At 49.9% G+C, this 27,166-nt stretch overlaps 1 protein-coding gene across 2 annotated transcripts in view; it reads right to left on the bottom strand.

The window, feature by feature from the left end:
• The window catches only part of LOC116950145 (calcium-binding protein 7), a 99,179-nt gene extending 72,830 nt beyond the window's left edge, over positions 1-26,349 (bottom strand). For both annotated transcript variants that reach the window (XM_032967659.2, XM_032967661.2), the window contains exons 1-3: positions 25,610-26,349; positions 6,227-6,450; positions 1,979-2,122 (exon numbers count right to left, since the gene is read on the bottom strand). In XM_032967659.2, the coding sequence (XP_032823550.1) occupies positions 1,979-2,122; positions 6,227-6,329 (247 nt within the window). In that variant the 5' untranslated portion in view covers positions 6,330-6,450; positions 25,610-26,349. The remainder of the gene's footprint in view (positions 1-1,978; positions 2,123-6,226; positions 6,451-25,609) is intronic.
• Positions 26,350-27,166: the final 817 nt, after the last annotated feature.

Here is a 27,166-nt window from a genome sequence, read left to right as displayed (position 1 = left end):
ATCACGACAAATTTTGATTTAAAGCTTTAATGTTTTATACTTTTAGTACTTTATTGTTTCCCTTCTACGTGACTTTACCGAAAGAACCAAGAATAGGTATCACAACACTTCAGTGCTCGTATTACCACCACCCATGCTAGCCGGAACATCCACGTCTCCCTTCAACCAATGCCTTACAACCACCCCCAGTCGCGTGCATTGCGTGCATATGTTGATTGCAAAGATTCTAGATCGCTTCTAAACGAATTCCTTTAGAACCGCTTTGTGTGTTCAGTTCGTTGTCCTTTCACCGCGCCTCCGATTAGTGCGGTTGGCTACGTACGGTGCGAAAGAAGTCCAACGTGCATACGGTACATACACGCGAGACAAAGGTGAGCTCGGCTGTCGAGAAACACCGTGCTCGGACACCAAAGCCACACAGATGACCAACTTCAGTGGCGCGCGAATCAGCAAAGCACCGTTTTAGTGGGCGCAAGTGCTCCAAAGCACCACGACCCCCTCGGTGTTCTGCTCGCAGGGCCCCGAGGTCAAGGTTACATTTCTGACCTCTAAAGCCAGGGTCATACTCATGCCTGTCAAGTCTCCTGCACTGCACACACAAACAAAGGTCCACCGTATAGCCTGAGCAGACTTGTTGGGGCAAGTGCTGTTAGCGAGTGCAAACTTTCTACGCTTCAGCCGCTCGGCGCTCTGCTCGTTGTTGTAAGCGTCGCTCCCTCTACCCTCCGTTGTTACTGGAAGGTGACTGCGTCCAACTCCCCCGCAGAATCATTCACAAACCTCCTCCACAGCGGCCTATCTTGACATTGCTGGTAGCAGTCATCGGCAAGTCCATATCCTTCTGTATCCTTCCATATCCTATTGTACCACATCAGTCCATGTCTTCTGTAGCCCGTGTCGCGCCCGTTTAGCCCCCTCTATTCAGCCGAACGGAAGCTGCTTGGGCAGACCGTGGCTGGACATGCGGGCTACATGACCCACACGCACACACACAAAACTATCACACATTCAGTCAGATTCATACACACCACACGCACCACCACCAACACCGCCACGCACAACATCCGTGCATTTCACCAGCCCCATCACTCCAGCAGGCAGCTCGCCTCCCTCTGCTGGCCACGGCACTTGACGTCTCTTCCATCAGCAGCAAGGGACACCAATGGGGAGGCGTTCATGCCGTGGGCAAAACCCCCCGAAAACTTTGACAGCCCCGCAAATTTTTAGCCCCCCCCCCCTCTAATTACCGCTCCAAAGCTGTCATCACCGGCCTTGTTTTTTCATTTCTTTCGAAACCCGGTAGAAGGAAAAGGGGGTAACGTACAGCAGCAGCGGCTTCTGAGTAAACAGCCCCCTGACCGGCAAAGGCCGACGAGGTTCTCCACCTGACTTCGGTTTTTTTTTATGACCAAGGCGATGAGTGATGAACGGGCTCAGGTCTGTGCTTGTCTGTGCTGCTGCTGCTGCTGTGTATACAGCGGCACCCCTTAGACTTAGAGAGTGAGCCACGTGGGGAGGCGTTTGGCAGGCGGGAATTGTGGGTGCGCGGTCACGTGTGGCCTAGGGCTGCCACCCCTGCTGGGGTTTTCCCCGTGATACTCCTCTTTTTGACGTGCTGGAAGCTCCCGTGGGGAAATAAGTAAATACTTTCCGGGACGTTAAACAACAACAACGACAACAACAAAATCCAGTTGTTGTTAGTTGTGCAATGATACACTGCCTAAGACAATTTACGTGTAGTCATCTCCTCTTTCGATATTGTTCCTTAGTTTTCACCCCGCACCTCCGATTAGCGCGGTTGGCTACGTACGGTGCGAAAGAAGTTCAACATACGTAACATACGCATACGTTGCGATGCAATCACTTCTTGTGAGTGTCACAGTTCTTGTTTCTAACTCGGCGGAGGGGCGACACGACCCGAGTGTGATGACCAACCGGGCCCCCCCCCCCCCGCCGCCGCCCGTGGCGTGTCACGTACCGTCCATGTCGAGGCGCTGCATGATGATAGCGAGCTCCACTTCGCTGGGCATGTGACCCAGCGACCTCATCGCCATGCCCAGCTCCTGCTTGGAGATGAAGCCGTTGCCGTCTCGGTCGAAGACGCGAAACGCTTCCCGGATCTCTGCACGCGCACCGCACCACAAACGAACACCGCGGAAAGCCGTCACGCGGTTGGGGGGGGGGTGGGGCAAAGCGGTCGAAAAACCGCGTGGGGGTGCGGCTTTCGCCAAAGGATGAACGCCTCAAAGAGGGGGGAGGTGGGGGGTCTCGACGCTGTTTGGCAGGAGGGTTTTCTGTCATTGGGATGTTTGGCCAAGTTAATTGATAATGGTTTAGGATTTTAAGTGCAGGGTTAACTTGAGCGTGACTCGTATAATCAAGAGTCCACGGCTGCACTGGCATTTTCTCAACGCCGCACAGCACAAACCTACAAGAGGCAGTTTCCCCACCAATGTGTTCATCTGGCTCAGGCCTGATTCGATTTCGGCATCCGATGACACTGCGTGCATCCGGGGTGAATAGGTTGCGTGCGAGTGCTGGTGGTGGTGGGATGTGGGCAATTTGCATAACAGAACAATAAATGAACACTTTATTTCCACCACATAACCAACGAAATAATTCAAAATCTTGGTTTATCAGGCGATGGGCCTTCTGGGCACACAACAATAAATGAACACTTTATTTCCACCACATAACCAACGAAATAATTCAAAATCTTGGTCTATCAGGCGATGGGCCTTCTGGGCACACTGCTGACGATAAGCTACAAGGTTGAAACCGGTTAGGAGTTTTCTGCTCACACAAATGCTCCCGATGAAAAGAGTGAAAAAGGTGAAGAGGCTGGTGGCGCAAATTATTTAATTATTTAATTATCCGCTTTGGATGAAACGGAGCCAAAATATTGTTACGTATTAATTTACTTACATTAACACCAACACATCTTAGAATGTATTTGTGTTGGCGAAGAGCAGTAACTTTGGAATTCATTGCATTTTACAGATTCTATAAATATCTGCCTGCTTCAATGACATCAAGATTGATTTTCCACCAATGAGAACATTTGATAAGGCCGCGATAAAATCACAACCAAAAGCATGAAACGAGGACCACACTTTAGAACACTTTAGACCACAATTGCAATTGAAAACACGTGAATCCGAAAAAGTAAGCTGCACCTTCAAATAATTGTACAGGGTCAGTGGGCGTGACAGTTTAACCGCCGTTCAAAACCTTGAGGCCATATCCAAGCGCTCTTTTCCAAAGGGGTTTGGTACCACGTACAGGAAGATATACAGATACCGGAATCACACTCAATTGAGACCCGCGGCATGTGGATAGCCCGCACTCTGTGTCTCAACACGGAGAGCTTCCATTCTTAATCAACCCTCAAAGTGGTCCAGCAGCAGCAGCAGGAACAGACAGTTGTTAGCTCCCCAGCAGCAGGGTCCTATTCATCTGCAACAGTCATTTTAAATTTGTAAGTGGGTGGCTCCTTCTGGAGCGGGGGCAGGAACCTGTCACTGTGGGGAGGGCCCCCCCAGATCGTATCGTGGTCGCGTATTTTAAGCACGAATTTTTTTAGGGGGGGGGGGGGAGGAGGAGGATTTTTTGTGTGCAAATTTAGTTAAATTGAATTTGGGAGCTTCACTAGCGAGGTAACCTTCAGATTATGCCGCGACTCGATATTGAAACTCAGTGGGGGAAAGGGAGGGGGGGGGGGGAGTGGCAGGGTGGGTGGGTGGAAGAGAAAGCTAAGGGGGCCTGCCTCGTTGAACATTGGAATTGCACCGTTTTAAATTCATTAACCGCTGCCTGCGTGGGTGTCCGTCGCACAGCCAAACATCTCCGTCTTATTCCAGGGAATTGTTTTTTTCTACTTCTGCTTTTAGTTGAAGAAGGAGGACAACAACAACAACAAACTAAGCGCGTTGCCCTGAGAAATCCCACCGTGAGGGGAAATGAGTCGCTTAGAACTGTCCCTTACGAACGGCGGCACGACTGTTGCTACCTCTGCGCACATCCGTACGCCACGATCCACAGGGCCGACGACGCTGTGGCGCGGGTACTAATTGTGGACACTGCGTGTGGATGATGTTAATTCTGTGAATGCAAAAAACAGGGGGGGGGGATGTGGGTGGAGGGGCGGTGGTGTAGCGGTGAGCGCTACGCTGCGCTACGAACCCGGCGAACCGGGTTCGATTCCCGCTCACGGCCAACACCCAGTGACGATCATTTTTAACCGGTCGTGGGCCTCCCCTAGGTCGACTTAGCCACAAATGAGTACCTGGTGCGGTGTGTAAACATCGACACTGAGGAGACAAAGGAGGCCCGGCGTGGTGCTGGCCACCCACCCCCTCATGTGCCGTGTTGACCTTCATAGGTGCTCGCTAACAGCACTAGCCCCTGGAGTCTGTTCAGGCTACACGGTGGGTCTTTGACCTTTTGTGGGGGGTTGAGCTTTGAAAACTTAAAACTTGAACTGATGCCGTGGACTTAAATTCCCACCTCTCGCAGCGCCTCCTTGGCTCGTGCCCGGGACATCGCCCCCCCCCACCCCCCTCCCTTTGCAGAGTGACTCGCGCGCCTTCACCAGCAATCACATCGCTATTCCACGACACGCTCTTACGCTTTAACAGGCGTCTTTTATGCACCCACGTGTTCTATGATGGGCTGACATATGGGCCAAATGCCCTGATATTTACGGCGATGCCGTGCGCGCACTTAGGGCATTCAAATGTCCCCACACACGTCGGCGTGTCCTCACGTGAGCCCCTCCCCCGCCACAACACGTGGCCCCTTTTGCCCCCAGGGCGAGTTCCAGCGGCCGTGACACTTTTTTAAAGTTTCACGTTCGTTTGTGTTGTTGTTGTTGCTGTTGTTGTTGTTTAGCCATGAGGTGAGAACTCAAGAGAAACGGTGGGCGCAGTCTCATCGGTAAGAGTCACCTGGGCGGAGGGCGGTGGTCACCAGAATAACAAAAAAAAGCCAACACAAATCGAACTAAAAGTACAACGATTAAAGCAAATTATATGAATGGGAGCCAAAACAATTTCTGCCGCATGAGAAATGGAAATATATATATACCACGAACATAAATCAATGTCCGAGATCATAAACTCCCTGAAGCATAAGTCGGCTCAGGCAGATTATGTTTCAGATTGTTCCTTATACGTTTTAGAAACATTAAACAGATACAGCCTGACTGTTGTCACCAATCAGTAAACAGATGTGGATGTATGTCAAATGCAATTGCAAGTGAAGTTATCATAAGGAATCGACAGATGAGCATCACGTGGTGATTTAGACATGAGGGTAACCGAGGACATATTTGAAGCGATGGAATTCCAGGCGCATGTGTCCCTGTGCTCTGCCACGTGCCATTAACTTACGTTCTGATTCCTATATATATTTACACCTTGATGTGACTAGCTTGACGAAAGTACATTTTCCACATTATTTACATGAAAAGATGCGTTGCTATCAAAGTGGGGCAATATTCGCATAAATACTGTCATTCGTTTAGGCTGTTTCACCAAGATGAGAATCTGGCTCTGCGTGTCCTGCCTAAAGAGGCTTTTCTGAGTTAAACAAGTGGAAATGTCTCCCAATAAACATCAACAAACGTTCAAAGGACAATGTTCATTCTAGTGCTGCAGCAGCAACACTAATAATACATTTAGGAAAGCACCATTCTCAAGGCTATGTCACAAAGGTCCTCTTACGCTGCTGCCGGAGGAAGGCAGAAACATTTGATACATTTTTCACATCCACGTGCAAGACGAAGTTTCCCCTGTAGCCTTAACAGACTGTTGGGGCAAGTGCTGTTAGCGAGCACCTATGAAGGCCAGCACGGTACACGAGGGGGTAGGTGGCCAGCACCACGCCCGGCCGCCTTTGTCTCCCCAGTGGCGATGTTTACACCCCGCACCAAGTACTCATTTGAGGCTGAGTAGGCCTAGGGGAGGCCCAGAACAGGTTCAAATAATCGTCACTGGGTGTTGGCCGTGAGCGGGAATCGAACCCGGGTCGCCAGGTTCGAAGCGCAGCGCGATAACCGCTACACTACCGCTCCCCACCACACACACACACACACGTGTGCATCACTCCCCACAGTACCCCCACCCCCCCCGCAAAAACAAAGACAAAGATCCCCCGCATAGCCTTAGCAGACTGTTGGGGCCACCCCCACACCGCACACACCGCACACACACACCGCAACACGTACCTTGAACCTCGTCCTCCGAGATGTCGGGCGGTCCCTCGGGAAGCTCAGGAATGCTGCAGAGGCCGCGATACATGAGCCCCGTGCTCACCGGGTGCATCGGCATGGCTGCGGCGGCCGCGTGCCACAGTGACGCGCGCGGCCACGACGGGCGGACACGTGCGGTTTTTCCACGCGCGCCGGGCCGAGCCGAGCCAAGCCGGCCGCCACCCTCACCTCGGCCACACCTGTACACGCGCCGGAGGCAACGCCACGCGGTTATTATTGTTGTTGTCCTGGTTGTTGTTCTTGTTGTTGTTGTTGTTGCAAGTTCGTACTTTTGACAGTGCTTGGTAATTGTAAGCCGGCCGCTTGGGGGGGAGGTGGAGGGGGGGGGGGGGGCTATGCTCATTTGATGAGTTCGCCTCGCAGTTCGACGACGATGACGACAGTAAATATGTTGGTCAGCTAAATGGCAATTGGCCACGACGAGTGGACTTCGTTCGTCGAGAGTTTGAGTTTTTTATTTTGTAGATTTGCTGCTCCTAAATAACGTTGGAAGGAGCGTAGACTTACAGAGTCGGTCCAGATGCGTTGTGACCCCCCCCCCCAAAAAAATAATTAACTGACCCCTAAATTTGTTTTGTCTGGTTGCATATTTATTTATATTTTATATTAACTTTACTTAAATAAATATATTGGACGTTTTAGAGAATTAAATGGGGGTCACAATACAACCGGACCGCCCTGTACAGCGGTTTACTGGGTCCATAGTTTGTGTTGCATGGCCACAATCGCACCACTCGTGCCTTTGGACGTTCCATTTAAGAAGAAGGAGTGGCGCCCGCCGGCCCGTTGACGTTCTGATGTGGTCGGTCCCACGGTCAACACCGCCGGTGTCTCGGGGCACTGCGCTCATTAACTTCGAGAGAAATAAAATAACAAACAACACACGCCGGCCAGAGCCTCTTACCCAGCGGTGACGGGGGAACACCTTCCCCCCCACAATAATCCCCCCCACCCACCGTGCCCTCCCCCACCCGTGCCCCCCCACACCGTGCCCTCCCCACCATGCCCCCCCCACCGTGCACCCCCCACTATGCCCCCCACCGTGCCCCCCCCGCCGTGCCCCCACCACCATGCCCCCCCACCATGCCCCCCCACCATGCCCCCCACAATGCCCCCCCACCATGCCCCCCCCACCATGCCCCCCCACAATGCCCCCCCACCATGCCCCCCCGTGCCCCCCCCACCGTGCCCTCCCCACCGTGCCCCCCCCCACAATGCCCCCCCACCATGCCCCCCCACCGTGCCCCCCCACCGTGCCCTCCCCACCATGCCCCCCCACCATGCCCCCCCACAATGCTCCCCCACCATGTCCCCCCCAACACAATGCCCCCCACCATGCCCCCCCACCATGCCCCTCCTCCTACGCCCCCCCCCGCTCCCTGCCAGGTGACAGGAGGAGGTTTAATCGCTGCCGAGTCGTCGGAGAGGGAATTTTTACAGCGATGGATTTTTTTTGTTTAAGGTTTTTTTTTTACGGTTATAAAAAAAAAAGTAATGTTTACGTTAACACGGTGTCACGGTTTGTTTGATTTTTTTTACAATATTTTAAAACAGATATTTTCATTAATCACTGCTGTCACGCACATTTGAAGTTCCTTCCATGTTAATCTACCGCGAGGAGCGTTCACCGTTAAAATCTTTTTCAACAGCCTCAGCAAAATGCAAAGGCTAATTAATGAAAACGGAGCAAAGGAAATGCAGCGTCCTTATTCAGAATTCCGCACGAGCAACAAGTTCCATTTCAACAAAAGTTTGCCTGGCAATGTCACCACGATACAGTTTATACATTTTAGAATGAACATCCAATGCCGGCCAGGTTATGTTAGCAGAGAGCAGGTCATATACATGATCGTGGTCAGTGAAGACACTAACCAATAAAGTCCAAAGTCGTGTTCCACTCAAACGAGAAATGGACAATACTCATCTCCCGGTTACAGCTCCTGGGCCTATGGTGACAATTCCACATTTCCATGGAGAGGACAAGTCTGTTAAAAAATAATGACAGCTGCCGTTGCCTTTCCACAACCTGTTGCTCGTTTGATCAAGCCGAGAAAAACGAAAGTCAAATACTCAGATTGTAAATCTTGTGCATTTGCTCTCCAACACACCGGTGTGCTGTACTAAGTAACGAATAGGCACGTTCCGTTTAAGTGACAAACCTTACTAATTGCCTGTGTCGGGTGGTGGCGGGTTTAACGACACATTTATATTGACGCGATCTAACCCCCCAAAAAAACCCTATGTGATATTGGTCACGAAAGCCACGTGTTAAACAGTTTCAAAGACGAAAAAAAAATCTCTAATTATGGATGATATAAACTTGGAACATTGCAATTACAAGATGCGCTCTTCTCTCGAAACACATGACCCCCCCCCCCCCCCCCCCCCCCCCCAGTGCCGTATGTACACATTTAATCAAACCATCGCGATTACATTAATCTCCGAGCAGTTTCCAGCGCGTTCGGCTACGTACGGTGCGGAAGAAGTTCAACATGCATGCAATATAATAGATTTTTTTTTGTTAAATCAGATGCTTTCAAGGGTGAGTTCGCTTCAGGACACTTACGCACGATAGAAGCACATGGGCACGACCCCGGACACAAACACGAAGATCCCAAAATACCAGGGGGTGGTGGTGGTAATATCTTTTCTCTCCGCCGGTGACGTCGACATGCCGCGCCACGTACTCATTGTATGCCGAGCTGACCCAGAAGAAGTCCAGGTCAGGTTCAATAGCTCGAACCACAAGTGCTGAGCAGAGCTGTTGACATGCGCATGGCACTTGCAAGTGCCGTGCGATTTGCACCAAAAACAACAATAATAACCGACAAGTGTCCCCCTAAGTGGGGATGATGTCACCACGGCGCTTGTGCCAGGCTAGGTGCACTTTGAGTGCCACGTGAAGTGTCCAAAACTGGCTGGAGCTCACGTGACAGACCCAGGTACCGTGGGTTGACTGACTGAGATGACTGATAGATAGATGTGCTCCCCACTGTGCCAACTTGTTGTGTTTTAGCTGCCCGGAGCTCCGCTACGTTGTTGTGAGCGTCGCTCCTCTGTGCTCCGCTGTTGTTGGAGGGTGACTGTCTCGAACTGCCCAGTCGCGTTCCAGTCGCACCAAAACGCACAAGACAAAGATCCCTGTAAAGCCTTAAGAGACTAGTAATAGGTTTTACCCTTTTAACTGGCACAAAAACTGACACCTTTATTCAAGGCATCATGTTTGCAATAACCACAACACAAGCAGTCAAAATGCAAACAAAAGAGACAACTCTGATAATAATATGCACTGTCCTTGAATTTGATTGGTCCACACCCGAGACGGCTTTTCTTAGAGCCTAGTCTCCATTGGTGTTGGACCAGAAGACGCCAAAAGGCGTACAACTCAAAAACAGCGCACTATCAGAGTATTGAGGGCTCGGGGTGAGCATTAACATTATGAGACCTCCTTTGCCAGTAACAAGATATAGTAATAGGTTTTACCCTTTTAACTGTGTACTATATCTTGTTACTGGCAAAGGAGGCCTTAAGAGACTGTTGGGGCAAGCGCTGTAGCGAGCACCTATGAAGGCCGGGACGGCCCACGAGAGGGTGGGTGGCCAGCACTATGCCCGGCAGCCTTTGTCTCCCCAGTGGCGATGTTTACACACCGTACCAGGTACTCATTATATGCTGAGTCGATCTAGGGGAGGCCCAGGACCGGTTCAAATATTCGTTACTGGTGTTGGCCGTGAGCGGGAATCTAACTTGGGATCGCTGGGTTCGTGGCGCAGCGTAGCGCTAACCACTGCACGACCGCTCCCCACATAAACAACAACACACAGAAAAAGCACACTTCACGTGTCAAAAAATGAATGGCTTACAAATTGGTAATTTACTTAATTGCACGAGTGTACCAGTTCACTTTGCAACCTCAGTGGGCTCTCATCGTGTTCACACATGGCCAAGAGAGTTACTGGAAGCTTTGCAGAATTGAGGCTCGTTGCAGTCATGTGGCCACCAAGCAACATGGTGGGGGTGTGTGTGGGAGGTGGGTGCAGCAATCTCCTTGCTCTTCTGCACTCCACCGCATCGTCAACAACAACTCACACTGGTCAGAGTGGTCAGGTATGGTCGAAGAGTCTTTCGCGGCCCGCGATGCAGGGTAGGCCCTCGTCCGTCATTGAATTGATAGAATTTGGCTCTATTGGTCGAATGGCTTGTCGAGAAATTGTACGCGCTCCCGATTATTGTTTTGGTACAAAAACCAAACCTTATGAAAATAAAAATGGGGGTAGAACGATGAGACGGAGTTAAATAAAGGCAGAGAGAGTATTATGGTGCGGAACACACACACATACACGCGCGTATACAGGGTGCTTAAAAAATGTTAACACTTATATGGGACTATCGTTTTTAATGGGAAAAGAACGGTATAATACAGCGTAACATGATAACAAATGTAATGTTAATAGCTTCAAAAAGTCAACTTGTTCGCCATCGCTGTCAACGCGTGGCCTGGAATCTTCTCCAGGAGGTCTCCAGAGCCCCGGAGGCAGCAGCACATGTCACGTGGTGTTGTTGCAAATTCTCCAAAGTGTTAACTTCGTTTTGAAGCACCCTGCGTAATGAGAGACGCGTGCCGTGCTGAGCTAAAAAGGACGCAGGTGGCATAGGCGGATTTAAATGAATACTTGTGGAGAGAGTGCCCTGGCTGGCGCGAATGAATGGTGATAGGGGGGTCGAGTGTTCCACAACGGGACATTTACCGAGGACCCCCTCCCCCCTCCTCCTCCTCGGGACCCAGGGGAAAGGCAGAGAAAGGAGGCTTAATCGACAAGAGGGTAATATGGCAGAAGCAGGAGACCAGCGGCACGGGTGGCAGGTGATGCGCGGTTGACCACGGGGGGAGGGAGGGGAGCTGGCTTCTTGAGTACACACACCACAGCATAGGAAGTGAGACTCGAGAACTCGGTGGCTCGAGTTTTGTTTGAGGTTTTTTTTTGTAAATTTGTAAACAACAAAATAAACGCGTTGCCCATTTCGTCCGCGATGGTCGTTTCGCCGTTGCATCTCCTCGTCGCAGTTTGCGTTTTTAATCGGAGCGACGATGTCCAATCCCATCGCCCTCTCGCTCCCCTCCTCCCCCGGAGGCCCGCGAGAGCTCATTCGGTTTCATAAACTGAGGACAAAGGGACAAAGGGACCCTATGGTTGCACAGAGGACGGTTCGTTCCATGCGGTGGCGCGCAGCAGGCAAGGACTTTTGAAGAGCACCCTCCTTCAACGTGGGGCCCAATCTACAAGCGCGCGCGAATTAATGGCCACGTATGGAGTGATTCTTACAGCGTTGACGGATAACATTTGGCACGCGCTCGCCCCCCAAAAAGAGGGCCCCCCTCGCTTTTGCTGCTCACCGTTGGGGCCCCTTCCTATTCTTGGTTCTAAAAATAATAAAATTAATTGAAAATTGTGGGTTTTTGCTTTTATTATTTTCAACTTTTTTATCGACGTGACTTTACCGAAAGAACCAAGAATATGAATTCCTGCAGTCACGAAAGTTTGAAGGTCAAAATTTGGGCCCCCTTCCTGTTTGCAGTCCCGCTAAGAGTTGTGCATCACAACACCCGTGGACTTTCACTGCGCTCTGGATACTTTTGTTTGTTTGTTCCAAGTAACAAAAAATATTCCCCGGTGAAAACTTTGACGGGACCTCCTGAAACAAGAGTCCTCAAGGCCCAGCGAGTATTTCTGGCACAACAAGCGCAGTGATAATACTCACGACGGTGGCCCAAGGTGACCCATTTATAGACTGATTCCGAATGACCCCCTCTATTCGCAACGGCTGATTGAATATTATGAAAGTGATAGGCCCATAGCCTGCAGAGGAGATGATTAATTATTTAATTAACGGGTGTGTTGAGTTTTCAAAGGAGGCATGTTGAGGCTTTTAAATAAAATATTTTCTCTGATCAGGTTTCCCTCGCTTTATGCGGGTTCCGTTTGTTGCAATTTTGTGTATATGCGTGGAAAGTATTTCTACTGAAAAGAAATTGCCGTATGCTGTTGGAATTCACTCCTGTCTGGCTACGTGGTCGGACGTGGGACAAGATCGCGTGTGTGTTGCTCTATACTCATTTGAAGGCATATTATATATTCAGACTTGTATGCGATTAGTTGATAACACGTGTGTGTATTTGCTTATGTTTGATAACGTCTGACTTTTTGTGACGCCGTGTGACGAGGGGGGAGGGGTCAAAAATCGTCCAAAATCGCGTGACGTCATTTATGGACGGCCCCATAGGCCATGAAGCCAACCATGGCGTTACATTTTTTAAAGGCCGCAGTGTAAATTCTCCATTGCTGTGGCAAAAGTATTTTGATTTAAAGCTTTCGTGACTGCAAGGATTCATCTTCTTTGGTTCATTCGGTAAAGTCACGTAGAATGAGAATAAAATAATAAATTGATAAAATAAAATAACACTAAAATTCTCACGACGTTTCGGCCACAACACAAGAGGCCTTCATCAGGTGAAGGGACGAGACTGTCTGGAGGACAGCGCTGGAGCGAACAAAGCCACGCTCAGATCGCGACCTTTAAGCTGTGTGAGAAGCAACAAAGCGCCTTGACAAAGGCACAAAAACTGACACCTTTATTCAAGGCATCATGTTTGCAATAACCACAACACAAGCAGTCAAAATGCAAACAAAAAAGACAACTTTTGACTGCTTGTGTTGTGGTTATTGCAAACATGATGCCTTGAATTGTGCCAGTTAAAAGGGTTAAACCTATTCCTATATCTTGTTACTGGCAAAGGAGGTCTCATAATGTTAATGCTCACCCCGAGCCCTCAATGCTCTGAGAGTGCGCTGTTTTTGAGTTGTACGCCTTTTGGCGTCTTCTGGTCCAACACCAATGGAGACTAGGCTCTAAGAAAAGCCGTCTCGGGTGTGGACCAATCAAATTCAAGGACAGTGCATATTATTATCAGAGTTGTCTTTTTTGTTTGCATTTTGACTGCTTGTGTTGTGGTTATTGCAAACATGATGCCTTGAATAAAGGTGTCAGTTTTTGTGCCAGTTAAAAGGGCAAAACCTATTCCTATAAGTGGGTACTTGATTTACTAACCCAGTATGGGGATTGTGGTATAAGTTCACACCCGGCCACTGTGTCACCCAGACAGAACACAAGAAAATTCTGGGCGTAAAATATTACCAATAATTATTTTAGTCCACTTGGTTATTTGCGTGACTTTACCGAAATAACCAAAGAGTATGGATTCCTGCAGTCACGAAAGCTTCAAATGAAGATCTTACAGCGCAAGGCTATCATGAAGGTATGGACGTCATGGAATATGACGTTGGCTGTGACGCTATGACGTTGGCTGTGACGCTATGACGTTCATTGTGACGATATGACGTTCGCCGTGGCGCTATGGCGTACCCTGTGAAGTTATGACGTTCGCTGTGAAGCTATGACGTTGACTGTGAAGCTATGACGTTGACTGTGAAGCTATGACGTTGCACGTGACGAATACGGCACGGAACGGTTAATACACCTGCAGTGTTTAATATTTAACTTAAAAGAAACTCCGTAACATCATACAAACCAACACACTCTCTGTACACCTCAAACAGGGAAAACATAAATCTAACCACATAAGTATTTTCCCCCGTCTGCAATGTGCCGCACATGCATTTAAAAAAACACTCATCAATAGATACCAATGAAACAGATGTAAAATACTGTATATTATCCTCCACAAGTTACAGAAATAAATCAACGCCTGGATAATGATTAAACGCTTATAAATCTAGACTGCAAACTCATTCCCTTTGAACTGCTGTTTGTGTTTAGATTGTTGTCCTTCCCCCGCATCTCCGATGTGCATACATCACAATTCAGGACTACACGAACAGTTACACTCGAATAAATGTATAACCCCTTAAAAAATTAATTGCTGCATGAAAAGCCTCCCCATGCCATAGTTTTTATTTTTATTCAAATGTTCTTTGTTGATGTCAATACTTTTATTCTGAGAAATGTAACCGTGGGTAATACGCATTCATACAAAAATAAACCAATCTGAGAATAAACACATGTTGGAAATCAGTACAGAATCCATGCATAAGCATGATTTTTCTTCCTTGTTTAAAAACACATTCCTGCGGAGGGAGCTGGTAGGAACGTTGGGTTGCTCAGTCAATGGCCAGGGTCAACGGCGGCACCACGTGGTGTATTCTGCAAATATGCCCGACTGTGAGGGCGGGCACAAGCCGGCGTGAGTAGGATAAACGTTGAGTTTTATAAGGGCACCACGGGGTGACCAGCCCCTCCCCACCCTCCCCACCCAGCCCCACCCTCCCCACCCAGCCCCTCCCCACCCTCCCCTCCCCACCCTCCCCTCTCCACCCAGCCCCACCCCTCCCATTTTTGGATGCACAACGGACGGACACAATAATCCCCTATGGGCTGGTGTAACCAGGAGGTTCCTACCAGTAAAATGTGTTTATCTTGTATAAAAAAAAAGAAAAGTAATCCTTAAACAATTCAAGTCATTGGTTAATGAAATGCATTGGCCACAACTACATTCCAACACATTACTGTGGAGTCACCAAGGGATTTTCATTGATTTGTTTTGTTTGCTCCCTTCTCATTCGCATGTCATTAAAACCCCCAAAATAAACATTCATTCTCTCAACAGGCTCTCATCTGGCTGTGAAGTAAAACGAAATGGCAGAAAATAGATTTATGTATAAAACGTTTGAATGCAAATCCAGGTACTGCTCACCACTACCATTGCTATTGACAAATGATTCATCATCACCATCGTAATTTAGCATGGCCAATTTTTAACCACGCCTTATTTACACATTAAATCCAAGCGATATTACAGCGTGCAGAAAATATGTAAATTAACCTACGATTTGTCCCATTGCGTATGCCAACTCCACAAAAATGCATTATTAGCTGAAAGCACAACATTCAAAGGGCCGCTGCAGTCACGTGTCCACTGTGCGTGCACGGTTATGTAACGCCACGACACTACGGGCAAGGCTCTCCCTTTCTCTCTCGCAGCAGCACAGCTACGAGACCCCGGCATCATCACCGCTGCTCACACAGAGTCAGTGCTGCGATGTTCATGAGGTCGCAATCTCGACGGTAGATGGAAACACAGGGACGTTTCCCGGCGGCTTGGGTCAGAACTATGTGTACGTGTGTTGACTTCCTTTTGCAACGTGTACGTGGACAACCTTGTTAATCGGAGGTCCCGTGGGGGGGAGGGGGGGGGCGTTGGGGAGGACAGCAAATTAAACAAAGCAGTTCTAAAGAAATGCATTTTCAATCGAGATTTGAAAGTGCGTAGCTCCAGTGGCTTCCTGATATCGGAAGGAAGAGCGCGTTCCAGACGGCCGAGGAAGAGCATCTGCAAGCGCGCTCGCGATTCGCTGATCGCCGTTTTTGTTCGATGGCCAGCAGCCAAAATCCGCTGCTGATGCTGCGAGGTTGATCGGAGTTCGCGTCATGATGGTTTATGCTCCCTGACGAGATCAGCGAGGTATTGTGCTTCATTTGTGGCAAGCACTTTGTGTGTAATGAGTGCGACCCTTATATAATTGTATTCCTTTCGGCAGCCGGAAGCCAGTGCTGCTCGGCGACCACTGGACGCTCGTGTTAGGATCTTGTGCTCATCATCATCATTCACCATTGTCATCACCGACACCACTCGGTCGAGCAAACGACGTGCTCACGCCCCATCGCCCCAACACGCGATATCGCTGTGTACAAGAGGGGGGAGGGTGGTATCGACCTAGGCTGATCACCCCGCGAGGTACACAAATAAAAAACAACCGGGACCGTAGCGTGTGATTAAAGACTATCTCACAAGAGTGCAGAGGAAGAAGGGATGAACTACGGAGCAAAACGAAGTGTGTCCTTGCACAAATGAAATTACTGCCAACCGGAACTTTGAATGGCCCAAAGAGACCGACAGATTCGCCAGGACGTGCCGTAAAAGGGAGGCGCACGACGCAATCCTGGGGGGGAAATCCAAAGGCGTGCTGTCGCAAGCATTGCCCTACGTGTCAAAAAACAAAACAAAAACTCCAACCACAAAGCGTTGTTTGACGCGCTGCTGAGCGGTGTTGTGGGCCATCGAGTTCATCGCAACTGCGGAGTCGATCGAGGAGGGGAGCCCTTGGCCTGGGACGTTGACAACGGTTGCACGAAGAATGTCACTGGCGATCGGGTCACATCCCCTACAATTTGACTCTCTTGATTAACAAAACATCTCACCGCATGCGAACGTATTGTCGGTACATCGGTTGCGCAGTGTATATAAAGAGAATTTTACGCGATAATTATTTCATATACATTCGGCTATTCGCGAGGCCGGTGACAACATCTTCGCAGGCGTGCGTCACAATCAGTTATCGTGATGTCGAAGCAGTCGGAAGACGAATGTTATACGAGCGGCTAAACCACGAAGCTTCGCCAGTCTGTTTTGCCGTATCGCAGCACCCAGCCTGATGACAATTGGCTGGCTCTGTGGTTCCAAGGACAACATTTGACTCCACGTGCCCTAGACTTGGTCGGTCGGCTCCTCGGTTCAACGGGACCCAAATCAACGGTTAATATTGACTTTTTTTTGCAAGACTCATAAGACTGAATAAACCTTCGACGCGCGTCAAACTTGGCTGCGGAGTCAATTAAAGACCCGATACAACCGATCTGCTGATTCAAATGCTGATTTTAAACAGTTTTATGAGGTTCCGGTGTGTAATGCTGCATCGGTGTACCCCCCAATACGTCCACATGTAGATATTATATTCTTGTGTATGGTGGCAGCAATATGTGCAGAGGCAAAATGCCTGTGTCTAGGTCTGCTTGCCACAAGAGAGCTTCAAGAGAGTTCGTGTGGATCTGCTGCTCCTCCTCCGTTGAATGAGCGCAGACTATGGGGCCGTCCATAAATGACGTCACGTGATTTTGGACGATTTTTGACCCCCCCCCCCCGACCATCGTCACACGGCGTCACAAAAAGTCAGACCCCCCCCTCAAAAAATGACGTCACAAAGCTCTGCCCCCCCCCAAAAAAACATGCTTCAAATTGCTTTAAACTATTGTCATTGTAGTGCGTATTTAATGCGGCGCTGCACTCTGATGTTGTAGGAGAAAACATGTATTAAAAAGTCTATTTGATTAAATAGAACGTGTTGTCTATATTTATTTAAAGTTGCGCATTTTGATGTGACGTCACATTTCTCAACCCCCCCCCTCGTCACACATCGTGACAAATGTCTGACCCCCCCCCCCTCCCCTAGGTGCGTGACGTCATTTATGGACGGCCCCTACGGTGGTTTACTATACGGTCCATAGATGCGGGGTTTCTTGGCCACAGTCGCACTGCTGTGGCGCGTATCTTTCATTTGTCCACTCATGCAGGAGATGTGAGCACATCAGCCTGTTGATGATCTGATGCGGTTGATGGGGTTACGCCACCCAGCGTCTTCGAGGAATGTCAGAGACAGGGGGTGCGATGTGCGCGTCTCGATTGAGGTGTTCGTTCTATGCATTATATGTGGGCAGCGTTGGTGAAGTGGTTAGTGAGCGCACTGCATTGATTCCAGTAATGCAGCGAACAGGACTTGCCGATATTATGGGATAATACCGAATATCGCTTTGTGTTTATGCAAATAGCATAGAGAAAACGGTACACACTTCAATGTATAAAGCAGTGGACCACCAAACGCTACAAAGATACTGCAAAAGAGCATATCTACATGTGCAAACTAGTTTAACATTCGTGTAATAATAATAATAAAACTCTCTTTCTTGTTCAGCATTCACTCCACACAGCTATTAACTAAACACACATGGGTGTTAATAAAGTATTAAAGCCGAAAAAACCAATGAGTACACATGGGTGTTAGAAACCATTATGGTCATCAGTGGAAATATTCCAAATCATAAGCTTAAAAAAAATATATAGCAAACTGCATCGCACGGATTAACATAATAACAGCAATGCACTGGATTGTCTCTCTCGGTGAAGCCAAACCGAGACTCGAGGTTCTCCTTAAGGAGAGTCGTGAGCTGAGTGCCAAGAGAAAACAGCCCCACGGCTTACCCAGAGTAACGCTCAGAGCTTCCGCAACAAAAAAATAGATTCAACACTCATAATACAGGTTTTTGGTAGTTTTAGATCGCGTAAATATATAAACGTGTCGGGTGGTGGCGGGTTTAACGACACATTAAACCCACAAGGTGGGCTTAACAAACACATTTATATTTTTACTGCGATATTGATCGCGAAAGCCCCACTAGGTGTTAAAAACAGATTCAACGCTGCTGCTGTGATACCATCTGCTGACCACCTCGCATCCGACGCCGACATGGAACTTGGTATTCCAGGTACTTACTCTCCCATACCAAACAGTAACCAGGCTCGATGCCGCTTGGCATTCGGGCCCAATTCGGTGAGCACAACACAATACCGCCGCCGCCGCCGCCGCTACTGCTGCTGCTGCCACCCAATCAGCGATTACAACATCTCCCAGGGTGTCATTTGAGGGATGGAATACCAAGGCCATCCACAATCGGCGTCGAACCGAGTCAATATGGGTCGCAATAATTGTGCGAGCAGAGAGGTCTGAATTAGGTCCGAGGCTACAGGCACAGGCAGTGCGTGTCCAGGTGCCCAGTGTGGAACGAGCGGGGGGGGGGGGGGGGTGCACAGCGTGTGATGCGGGGGGAGGCGGACACGGTGTGTAGGGGGCATGGCGTGGGGGGCACTGTGTGTGTGTGGGGGGGGGGGGGGGGGAGCGGTGGCGCATCGGTTAACGCGCTGCACTGCAAACCCGGCGACCAGAATTTCTATTCCCGCTTACGGCCAACACCCAGTGACGATTATCTGAATCGGTCCTGGATCTCCCGCGAGGTCGACTCAGCCTTAAACGAGTACCTGGTTCGGTGTGTATACATCAGCACTGGGGAGACAAAGGCGGCCGTGCGTGGTGTCGGCCACCCACCCCCTGGTGTGCCGTGCCGACCTTCGTAGGTGCTACTCACTAACAACAGATTGTTAAGGCTATACAGGGGATCTTTATCTTTGTTTGGGGCGCGGTGGGGAGGGGGTGACACAGCACAGGGCTTTGGGTACCAAGTGGACGCGGCTGTCCGTGGTGCTGTTCGGGACGCTGTCCCCGTGAATCTGTGGCTGAGCAAAGCGAGGCGACACGCGGCTGCACCGCGACCACTTATTAACACCCAGCGTGCGTGCGTGCTCTAACCCGCCTCGACGCCCGTGTCATCAGGGCGACTCTTGCGAATATCACTCGCGAATCAACTTTTAATTCCACTTACAAAAAAAACCTCTCCCTCTCTCCCTTCACCCCCCCCCCCATCCTCGACATTCTCGTCCCTGCTCACGACGGCGCTCAGTGATGACTTTCCGTGTTGCTATAAATAGCGTAACCATTACAAAGGTTTCGGATGACGTGGGTTTGTGAAGGTGCGTGGAGCGCGCGTGTCCCACGCTTGCTTGTAAGGCGGGCAGTAGCCGGGTGATGTGAACGTGAATTATAACGTCCCAGGCGGGTTCGAGGTCTGACACACGTGGCACGCGCGCAACATACAGGGTGCTTGAAAAAACAATGTGAACACTTATATGGGACATATCGTTTTTTTAATGGGAAAAGAAACGGACAATAATACAACTGGAACATGATAACAAATGGTAAAAAATATGTTGTGGAGTCACTCTTCAACACACCGGTGGGCTAAAGTAGTGAACTATTTTGTCTTTTGTCAACGTGACACTTTTTTACTGATTGGCCGTGTCGGGTGGTGGAGGGTTACGACACATTTAAAAATAACGCGATATAACCCAAAAACGTTTATTATGAACAAATGTAATGTCAATAGCTTCAAAGAAATCAAAGAGTCTCCACTTGTTCGCCATCGTTGTCAACGCGTGCCTGGAATCTTTTCCAGGTGGTCTCTCCAGAGCCCCAGAGGCACACTTCTCGTGGTATTGTTGTTGTTGCACATTCTCAGAAGCGTTAACACATTTTGGAAGCACCCTGTATATAGTAAAACCCTCTACCCGTGTAACAGTAAACACCCGGTAACAGGACATTTGCTCACGTGAATCACCAACAAGTGACGCTACTGCCATCCAGGAGGTTGGTAAGTTTCAGTCATGGAGCAGGGTCGGCCTAAAGTTCAACTTTAAGTGTTGGGCTAAACACTGAGATATCCCCATTATTAGTGAACCGAGTAATGTACCTTCATAAGTACGTGTTAAAGGTCCACTACGAGCTACTGATTTAAAAAAAAAATCCCCCTCCATTAGCGGCATAAAGAAAATAACTCGGGTATAAAACCGGTTCCTCCTTTTCTTAACCGGTAATCGATTTTTAAAACGCTAACCGGTCTACCGGCTATTGTTTAACGCCCCCTAATAAATATACCGCGGGACATCCAACGTGGGAACTAGTGGAGGAAACTGCCTCCGCCGCCATCCTACGATCCTGGTTCGATTCCAGGTCACGGACACCAAGTGGTAGCTGCTATCTGAAGCGAGCACGCTTTAGGTAGACTCGGCCCGAATACTGTCACGAGCTGCTGCTGCTGCTGCTACTGCTACTACTGCGTAGTCAGCAGCAGCAGCACAGGGTCACAGAGAAAGCTGGGGACTGAATTGATCCGATCAACACCATCCTCCGTGCGCGTCACAATAGGGGGCCTAGCTAACGGCCATCGCCCCGTCGGAGATGAGCAGACAACGTCTCGTCAATATTGATGTCCATAATCCGTCTCTCCACAGACACGTGTTAAGTATTTGTTCCACGACCCAATCGGCCCAACGCACCCTCTTCTGGGAGTGAGATTCATTTTTTTTCAGCAGCAATTGATTCAGCACAAGCAAACTCTCAAACTCAGCCCGCCATCCCGAGTAGGCTAAACACATACGGCCCTGCTGTGTGGTGCTCTGCCAATTATTATAAAGTTTCCAATTGTTTAAACAAAACAGAGAGAGTTATTCGTAAAACGGGCAGTTTGCCGTCCCCGTGACGGTTAGTAAAACACTGGACTTGCAATTGAGAAGTCTGAAAAATAAGAACAGGTTTTATATTTTCTGCCAATAAAACAGACGTTGAGATGTTCGGACACCAAATAGAGACATTTTGCAAGGAATCAAATCTGCATTAACCACACACAGTACGCGTGGTGAACATGCAAACAGAGCGTTGCTCTGATAACATACGGGCGCTGTCTTGGAAACCGGTTGGCCTACAAAAAGGAACCCACGATAATTGAGAAGTCGCCGGTTCGATTCGATTTCCCGGCGCGGCAGTTGTGACATGAGGAGGTTGCTCATCGCCCGCACCTCTGTCCAGCCAGCAGCTGACATTGGGCAGTCGATCGGTGGCAGGTCGCGTGGTGGCGGTGGTGGTGGTTGTAAAGTGTGGGCATGCCGCACCTTCACCCAACAACGTCTGGTTGAACGCGGAAGAGTAGAACAAGCACCCCCCCCACTCCCTCCTGCTCGAGTTCGCTCTAATGCGGAGGCCCTTCCACCAACGGGACCGTGTAGCAAACGATTGCGGGGTTGCGCTTCGACCTTGTCATTTCGTAAAACAGAAAACCAAAAAGTGGGCGAGCCGTCAGGCGGCAGGAGGCAGGCGCACTGCGCCGTGATCCGGCGGCCTCAGGGTTTGATTCCCGGCCATGGTTTAAGGTCAGCGAGGAGCCACAACCCTTCACCGCCAACCCCCCATGCCCAGCCCGGTGAAGTATGCGGTCAAACAACCACGGCGTTAGGAGGCCATCACCCGGTTGCGGATTGCCAAAGGCCCTTACATTTTTTCATTCGTCAAGGCAAATGTGTACAAATTATGGGCCACGAATGGATGACCTCGTCTGGCGAACGAAACATTTCATAACGGGGAGAGGGCGCGTGAGTGCTGTGCTGTGATCGGCGAGCCACGCGACCCTCGCCTGGGTAAATATGCGACTGCACGGACACCCCGTGGCCAATGCTGTACGCTCCACGCGTGTGTGATGATGCATCGGTGTGTGATGCAGCGGGGCGTGTGATGTAAGGAAGTGTGTGATGCAGCAGGGCGTGATGCAGCAGGACGTGATGCAAGAGATGTGTGATGCAGCAGGGTGTGATGCAGGAGGGTGTGATGCAAGGGATGTGTGATGCAGCAGGGTGTGATGAAAGGATGTCTGTGATGCAAGGAAGTGTGTGATGCAGCAGGATGTGATGCAGCAGGGTGTGATGCAGCAGGGTGTGATGCAAGGAAGTGTGTGATGCAGCAGGGTGTGATGCAGCAGGGTGTGATGCAGCAGGGTGTGATGCAGCAGGATGTGATGCAAGGAAGTGTGTGATGCAGCAGGGTGTGATGCAGCAGGATGCGATGCAAGGAAGTGTGTGATGCAGCAGGGTGTGATGCAGCAGGATGTGATGCAAGGAAGTGTGTGATGCAGCAGGATGTGATGCAAGGAAGTGTGTGATGCAGCAGGGTGTGATGCAGCAGGATGTGATGCAAAGAATGTGTGATGCAGCAGGGCGTGATGCAGCAGCGTGTGATGCAAGGAATGTGTGATGCATGCCTGTGTGATGACCAAAATCTAAGAGGGGAGCAAAACATCGATTCATCTAATTATAACGATTATTAAGCTCAGGATATATGCATTGGACAGAGTGTGTGAGAATCGATGTTGTACGTAAGTGGGTTCAAGTGACTCACTCTAGCCGATAGAGGCCGCTATATTAACACAAATTACAGCATTAAAAAAGAATCGATTCTTTATTTTATGAAATTAATTCGCGACCCTGCATCGTGAGTGAGCGCGAATCGTTGAACGCCGACCCTGAACGACCCCGCTGCCCCCAGAGCATGTGGATAGTGCGAGATGCATCACGCAAATCCGAGACGCCGGCGCGCACATCTACCGCACAAACACATGTCCTGTGCCACGTTGCTGTTCTCTGTTCTCAATGGCCCAGAGTGTTGGCACTCTTCTCTTCCTGAGCATGATGGCAGCGATAACTTCGGGAGCTTAAATGCCAGTGTCGAGGTCTGCTGGCCACGCGGAGGGGGATTTAGGGAGAGAGAGTTCCTGGAGTTTTGCGATTCCTTTTCTGTTGAAGGAGCGCAGACTACGGTGGTTTACTATATGGTCCATGGTGTCTCGATTGATCTGGCCGATATACAAATATAAGATCGGACAGCTTATCAAGATGCGTTCAACAGTCCACGCTCTGCTGACGAGACTCAGAGAAGGCAGGGGGGTTGTCTGCTTAAACAAACTCTGATGCCATGAATATTATTTGACTCTTACGTGGTGATAAATAAAATATTCGATAACGACGACAAGTTTCAGGCAGAGTCAAGTTCAAACGTCAAGTGGCTCACTGCGCACACGAGCAGCGAGACAAGGCTCATTTGCATTGCTGGCCCTCAGCCAACGGTGGGAATTCCACATTCCCACGGCGGGGGTGGAGGGCAGTCTCGTGAAGAGACGACGTCCTCTGACTTTCCACAAATTGATGCCAATGTTTGTCGACTCTGGTAGGGACTAGTGCGTAGCATCCACCAGATTTGTATTTACACTTTAGACTATTCGATAGTGAGTTGATGGCATCAATGTAGTGTACACAGGTGCCATTCATTTCACGTACGCAACACGTGACGGTCATCGTATATATATATGACACGCGTGTGAAAAAGTATGGTCACTCCGCTAAAGATATCGTAAAAATGGGAACAAGCTCGTGGAGTTTGCCTGGGTAGAGAGCCGCCCACGGAATAACTCGAAGAGGCGCATCGCTTGGGGCAATACACGTGAACATGCGGCATCACGCTCACTATTCAGAACAAGCACGTGGATGTGTGTGTGTGTGCTGCTGGACACTGGCACTGCACGGAATGACAAGCTGTGGTGAAGAGCTCCGGACAGATTTGGGCAGCCAGGGACAGAAACGCGTGCACGGGGACACCGGGGAGAGAAACGGTGAAGACGGCACAGCCACTCGTATCATACGAGTTTGCATCTATTGCGCGCTTAATTGCTACATCTCAAACCAACGACGATACAAATGTATTATTGTCACGACAAGGATGATGATAACTCTGATAATTGATGAGGATGATGGTGGTGTTGATGGTAACATTGATGTGGTGGATACTGATGATGATGCTGGGGATGATGATGAGGGTGATGATGATGATGAAGTGGAGGACAATGATGTATAATAAGACGTAGGTGATAGCGATGACTGTGCTGCTGCTGATGACGATGATGGTAATGATGCAGCCACAGTAATGCACTAACCTGTTTAACGTAACGCAGAGTGTCGCCGCGCATGCACACACGTGTCGGGACCACACGCACACACAAACACCAAGCAGGCTACAGACATCCTCGGCAACAGCCATCCGACAGCACGGGCGCCTTCACTCACGACTGTACAGGTCGTCCCAATGCGCATTCTACCTGAGCCGCACAACAGAAAAGCTCCCTCATTTTGTACCCACGGATGTGAGCAATTTCACAGAGTCTGCAACCGTATTCATTCCTGCTTAGAGACGCACAAACAATAGATCTGTATGTGAAACAACAAAAACGAAACGTTGTAGACCGAACATCGCCCTGCGATCGTCTGTTCCGGGTGCATTTCAAGAGTGGCGCCTGGTAACGACAAGCATACATGGGTGGGTTTATGTCGTGATTACTCTCAGCGAAATTAACAATTACCCACCGCATTAGGAGTACGGAATTACGGCCGAGCGCCACCTTCACCTCGGCACGCATCAGCAACACGGATCGCGCGTCGAGCACGCCGCGGTGCCTTTGGAATTGGCAAACGGAACCCGGACGGGACTCTCGAACCGGAGATCCGTGAACCTCAGAGGCAGGCGCACAAACCGCGATCGTGGGTTACGGCACGCGTCCGCGTAAATGCGAGAAATACGCACGCCTACAACAACAACAACAACGACGACGACAACGACGACGGCGAGAACAACACACAAAGCACACATCCACACTTTCATAGCCTCCCTCCCTCCCCCCCCCCTACAAATTTAGAACAATTTGCCATCTCATCACCATCACGACACGCAACGAGGCACGCTCGTTGCCTGGCGCGTGCAGACGAGAGGGATGGAGAGAAAGGAAAAAAAATTGCTATCTTAGAAAGGAGACGCCTGTTGAAACACAATCAGTCCTGCGATCTTGCGCGCAGACACACACACGGACGGACGGACGGGCAACAGATTCGCGCGCAGCAGCGGGCAAAATCGCAACTACACGGAGCAACGCAGACAGATCCTCGCTCACCTTATCCCTCTGTTATTTTCCTCTGCGTCTTGGCTTCCGTTAAAGTCCCGGGATGGCTGTGCCGCCGGCTCCCGGAGATGCGGACGAGAGCGCGAGAGAGAGAGAGAGGGAGAGACACACACACACACACTTGCTGCTTCGTCTCGGTAGCTTCTCTGTGCCCCCCCCCCCCACCACCTTGTTACGCGGCAGGAGCTCAGGCGAGACGCGACGGCCGCGTCTCTAGCTCGCTGCGAGATGCCGTCGATGCGTTCGAGAAATCGTCCCGGAATCCGGAGCTGCCGCGCGCATGGTTCCTCCACCCTTCGCCGTTCCTCCGTTTCACCGCCCGCACCTCCCGTCCGCTAACAGCCGCTGCGAGCGTCACGGAGCGCGGCCGCGCGCGGACTCTCAGCGCCTCCAGAGCTGACACCGACACCGTCACCGCCACCGGCGCGGACGAGACGAACGTGGCGGCGGGGGCGACAGACGAGGCGCCGAGCGGCACCCTGCCGGGGAGGGTTGAGCGGCCACCAGCCCCAGACCTTTGTCGCTGTGCCGCGAGTAGCAGCTGCCCATTTAACCGTTTATGTTCACGAATGCACCTCCACCATTCGGCGAGGTCTATTTATTATAATGATAATATTATTATTATTCTTACTACTACTACTACAGCAATGTCCTTTGTTTACACAAGAAATCCCGACTGAGTCCCATTGCTTCTTTTTGCAAGAGGGGTCCTCCTCCTGCATCGGGGAGATGTGCGGTCAAATCCATTAATGTTTGGTTTCGTGTGCGAGGAAACCAGAGAATCAAAGGATACGAGGCGGGGGGGAGGCGTAGTACTGAATTCTCTGCGCAGATGGCTTCAATAATCCATTGTTCGACCACCTTTTGGCTACGTCGTGACAGCCATGGGCAATGGCATTATTTTTTTGCACCATCAGATTGAAGGCATGCAGACGATCCGAATCCAATTTCACGTTCTTTTTTTAAGAAGATGCGTGGGGGTTGTTTAGGCGTGACTTGAGAGGTCCTTGGGACAAGTGTCGAGTTGGTGGTAGTGGGAATTGCGGGTCTCATATTAAAATCAAGGCTCATTCAACGAGCGAATTGATAAATCACCGGCGGCGGCGGCGCTGGCGTGAAACTGTAGAGTTCTGTGGAAGTAAAATACAGTTCACACGGCTATTGAGATATAATAATAATCTATGCCTCAAGTTTCCGAGCTGTCTACCCCGGCGATAACGTCGCTGTTTAGTAGTTGCTGTGGGTCGTCGCCAGCGAAGCTAGCTGGGTAGCTGGCTGAACGGCATTTTCCTTGTAACATTTTAAGGAGTTTGGAATACATCTAATAGATGGCGACACCGAATACGTGCGACTTTAACGAATACAAATGACTGACACGGTTCATTTAACATTTCTCAAACTTAAGAATTCTAGATTTAAAGCTTTCGTGACTGCAAGGATCCATACTCTTTGGTTCTATTCGGTAAAATTACGTAATAAAACTTAAGATTGTGTGGTCCTATTAATTTCATTATTTTTCTCGGATAAGATTTCAATCATTATGAGACC

Source organism: Petromyzon marinus, chromosome 38, assembly GCF_048934315.1.
Source record: "Petromyzon marinus isolate PM22_M1 ecotype Great Lakes invasive population chromosome 38, UKy_Petmar_22M1.pri1.0, whole genome shotgun sequence".
NCBI classification, from domain to species: Eukaryota; Metazoa; Chordata; class Hyperoartia; order Petromyzontiformes; family Petromyzontidae; genus Petromyzon; species Petromyzon marinus.
Note: the sequence above shows the minus strand (reverse complement) of the source record. Positions and strands in the feature narration are given on the sequence as shown.